The sequence below is a fragment of the Leptonychotes weddellii genome, unplaced genomic scaffold (assembly GCF_054177405.1).
Source record: "Leptonychotes weddellii isolate Sample4059 unplaced genomic scaffold, ASM5417740v2 HiC_scaffold_16750, whole genome shotgun sequence".
NCBI lineage: Eukaryota > Metazoa > Chordata > Mammalia > Carnivora > Phocidae > Leptonychotes > Leptonychotes weddellii.
The window spans coordinates 1-4,394 of record NW_027750485.1 but is presented as its reverse complement, the minus strand read 5'-3'; the positions used below and the strand labels follow the sequence as shown (position 1 = coordinate 4,394).

Here is a 4,394-nt window from a genome sequence, read left to right as displayed (position 1 = left end):
TTTTTTTTTTTTTTAAAGATTTTATTTATTTATTTGACAGAGAGAGACACAGCGAGAGAGGGAGCACAAGCAGGGGGAGTGGGAGAGGGAGAAGCAGGCTTCCCGCGGAGCAGGGAGCCCGATGCGGGGCTCGATCCCAGGACTCCGGGATCATAACCTGAGCCAAAGGCAGACGCTTAACGACTGACTGAGCCACCCAGGCACCGTAAAATCATGTTTCAAAGAGTAAATGAGAAGAATATTCTCAGAAAATATTAAATTAAAAAAGAGTATGTACAAGAGAAGCCTAAAATTTTTTTTTAAACATTCACTTATTTATATTTGAGAGAGAGAGCACGTGTGCACACGTGGGGGGAGTAACAGAAGAAGAGAGAGAGAGAATCCCCAGCAGACTCTCCACTGAATGGGGAGCCTTATGTGGGGCTCAGTCCCACGAACCTGAGACCATGACCTAAGCTGAAACCAAGAGTCAAACTCCCAACCGACTGAGCCACCCAGGCACCTCTAAAAATTTTTTTTAACTTGTGGGGCACACACACACACATAAATCTGAAAGAAAACACCAAAATAGCGGTTATACTATTACTTGGTAGGGAAATTAGGGATGATTTTAATTCTCTGTTAGCAGTTAGCAGCCAAAAGCATGCTAACTGATCTGGGTAACTCTCTCTCATTCTGAGCCAGTAAGACTCAGCTTATTTGCTACCTCTTCCAACAAGCCCTCCTGTACTACCTTCCTTTGTCCCCTATAATTTTAGGTGCTCCTCCTTGGCACTGGACTCTGAGCTGTCCTCTATGATACTCTTTCTCCCTGCATCGTATTCACTCATTTGATTCACTATATCCCTGCTACACTTTGAACTGCCTTTAGTCAGAAATTGGGGTGTTTCATTTTTGTATCCCCGATCTGTCTGGAATGCAACAGATCTTGAAGATGGAATGCTGGATTCGTGAATGAAATTGGCTGAGCTAAGGAATCTCTGCGCTCTGTGAATCTAAAGGTCAAAGAGGGGAAGGCTAAGAAGGATGAGGAAACACGGGCACAGAGGTACCTCCTTACCTTGGCCAGGAGGCTCGAAACATGTTTAATTTCACCATGGGCCTTCACTAATTCTTGCCTGAGCTCGGTGCAAGACAGTTCCAGCTGATCTTTCTCAGCTCGAGCGACTCTCAACATTTCTTGAACCTCACGACCCTCTGCCGTGTGCCCCATGGGGCTGGTCTCCGTAGCTTTCTGCTTCTCATTCTCCAAACGAGCCTTCATCGACCCATGTTCGATCTGCAGCCCTTCTAGCGTGGCTTTACACTCTTCCAGACTTTGGGCCATCACGCCGTTATTACGCCGTTCCAGGTCCAGAAACCCATTCAGTTTTTCGTTTTCTTCCTTCAGGTGTTTAATCATCTCTAAAGCGCCTTGGTTTTCTTCCTCAACCTTCCGTAAGCTACAGGTCAGCTGCTGCTCAATGTTGAGCAACTTCTCTCTTTCAAAGCGGCCCTGGTCAAGAATTTCTGCGCACTTCTGCTCCAGCTCAAGGATCTTTCCTTCTTGCGTGTTGGGCTCCTCATTCTTCACTCGCTCTTGTAAGAGATTTAGGAGTTTCTCGTTTTCCTGACTGAGCTGCTCGGCCCTCTCCCGATGCTGATGGAAGGACGTTTCTAAAATCGTCTTCTCATCCACGAGTTTCTCATTTTCGGCTGTCAGTTCCTGCACCATTTGCTGCTGGTCTGACAATTCTTGCAAAGTGGCCTGCAGCTCCTCTGCAGTGCTGTGGTGGTTTTCCTCCATCTTCTGTATCTTCTCCGTGAGGGAAGCCAGGGAAAGTTCGCTCACGTTGTTAGGGGAACTGCCGGTGGTCGAACACTTGGAGCTCTTAAAGGGGTTGCTGGTAGAAGACAGGGGCCGGGAGGGGGTGTCTGCGGTGATGTGCTCGAAATCAGAGGCATCCGGGGACAGAGAAGCTTTGGTAACGTCGCTGCTTGACGAGCCCGACGTCCGTAATGCATTTTCGTGTATGTTGTTCCTGTACTCCTCGATTTCACCTGACAACTGATTTCCAGTCGGGCTCCCGAAGCTTGACTCCTGAGTTATGGATGTTGGGCAGCTGCTCTCACCAGTGTGACTCACGCCTCCCTCTGAATTGGGGGAGTGCTCCAGGTAAGTCAGTTTCTCCCTCAAGGCCCGGTTTTCCTCCTCGAGATCTGCAAGCTCTTTCTGAAAATTCTTGTTCTTCTCCTCAAGAGCTCTTATCAAAGGTTCTGAGTCACTGGGTGAGGCGGACGTTTCGTCTAGATTGGAGTCTGAAGCCTCAGCTCCTTCGATGCTTGGAGTCCTTTTCTCCTTGCATTTCTTCAGTTCACTTCGAAGCCTGTTAATTTCACTATCTTTCGCTTTGGCTTCTGCCAGAAGTTCCCGAACTTGGGACTCGAGCACGGCCTTTTCCCCACCTTCATGCTCTTGTTTGGGTCTCGTGGAAGTGGTCCTCAGGTGCTTAGTAGGGGTGGGTGTGCTGGAAGAAGTTGGACTGGACACCGACTTCCTGGGGTTGGAGGGACCGCGTGGCACAGTTCTCTCTCTTGAGACAGTTACTGAAAGTTCTCGAGGAGCTGGAATGCCCGTCCGTTTGGTTGTCGTCACAGCCCCTAAGGACAGAAGGAACAGAAACCAATGAAACAAGGCAAGCACTTTTATAAATGAAACCCAAGTGACTTCAACTCACATGGGATAGTGAAGAGGGTGACTGTGCCCTTTACTCATATTGCCCCCCTCCGCCACTCTGCGTAAGTATTTGGGTCTGATTGGAGTTTCTGTGCCTCCTCCCACAGCCCTATACTTTGGGGGAAGCTGGACTCCAAGCCTGAGCTCCTCCTCATAAGCCACAGTTGCTGGTTCAAGGCATGGGCACACCCCTCAACCAAAGTCAATAGAACAGCAGGAGAGGGTTTCTGGGTGAGCTCCTAAAACACTACTGCACATGAGTAAGGGATCATATAAGTCTGGGAATGGCTGCAATCACAAGAGGAAGGTGAGAATGCAGAGTATAGAAAGAAGAAAACCAAATTTTTAGTAGCACTGTGGAGATACCCAATCAATCAACCCTGGAGCTTAGCCTAAAGCTGGCCTTCCGATGACATAAACCAATAAATACTCTTTATCCAAGTCACCTTAAATTGGGTTTTCTGTAACTTGCAGCTTAATGCATTTGAACCATAACCTTGGCAATTGAACAGCTTTTTGACAAAACGCAAGTTCATTCTGAATTTCTTAAACATTTTTTAAAAAATTCACCAACATCTTGTGAATGAGCACGAATTTGACTAAGAAATCATAAGACACAAATAATACCAAGTTAAGACTAATATAATCCAGTGACACACTGCTTTTATCATAGGTGGAAATGGTGTGCTTTTTTCTATTCAGAGAGACAAGAATAAATGGAGTGAGGACATATTACATGTATCTATGGCACAGTTTTAAATGTTAAAGGGATTTACACAGTATGGAAATGACACAGAATTTAGAGTATTTATAATGGGAAATGTAAGGTAAAGAACTGTTCTCTATTTTGGTCTATACTACATTACAATATTAAAATAAATTCTGGGGGTGAAAACCCAGACACTGACCTCCTATATGCTCTAGAAATGAAACCCACCTCAGAGGTTAAAGGGTAAATGAAAATTTTGGACCTACTCTACAAACTCAAAGACCCTTTGATGAATCAAGGCCGACTGCTATGATTTATCTAACTCTGCACGTTGGGTTGAAGGTCCTCATAACAAAGGACCCTAGAACGAGTCCCCAATCCCTGGGGCTCCACAAGGTAGGAGGTGGTGGGGGGATGCCCCCACAGACTGGCAGCAGCCCCTGTCCACAGGACAGAAGCACAGCCCAACGTGGCACAGGAGCCCTAAGCCCACTGCCAGGACCGCTACTAAGGAGCACCTGCAGATCTGAGCATCCTGAAATCAGAGGTGATGATGTGAAGGCCAATGGCATTCACTGCTGTGTCTAACAGTCGAGTGCTTTTTAAAACTTTGATAATAAAGGCTAAGCTGGGGGCGCCTGGGTGGCTCAGTTGGGTAGGCGGCCAACTTGATTTCGGCTCAGGTCATAATCTCGGGGTCCTGGGATCGAGCCCCGCCCCATGTCGTTGGGCTCTGCGCTCAGCAGGGAGTCTGCTTCTCCCTCTCCTTCTGCCCCCCCAACCCCGCTCATGCTCTCTCTTTCAAATAAATAAATAAAATATTTTAAAAAGATAAAAGAAGTAAAAGCTAAGCTATCATACTAATATACAGAAAAACTATGGTTTATAAAGTAACTTTCAAACTAAGTTACTGGAAAGCTAAGAGTACTATGATACGCACTTAGTACTTTTTTTTTTTTTTTTTTTTAT

At 46.4% G+C, this 4,394-nt stretch overlaps 1 protein-coding gene across 1 annotated transcript; it reads right to left on the bottom strand.

Moving 5' to 3' along the window:
- Positions 1–318: 318 nt before the first annotated feature.
- On the bottom strand, positions 319–2,682 carry LOC145718509 (cytospin-B-like; the record flags this gene model as incomplete). The annotated part of the gene is made up of 1 exon (XM_081810010.1): positions 319–2,682. A coding segment is annotated over one exon (1,811 nt), but the record flags the coding sequence as incomplete, so codon positions are not given.
- Positions 2,683–4,394: the final 1,712 nt, after the last annotated feature.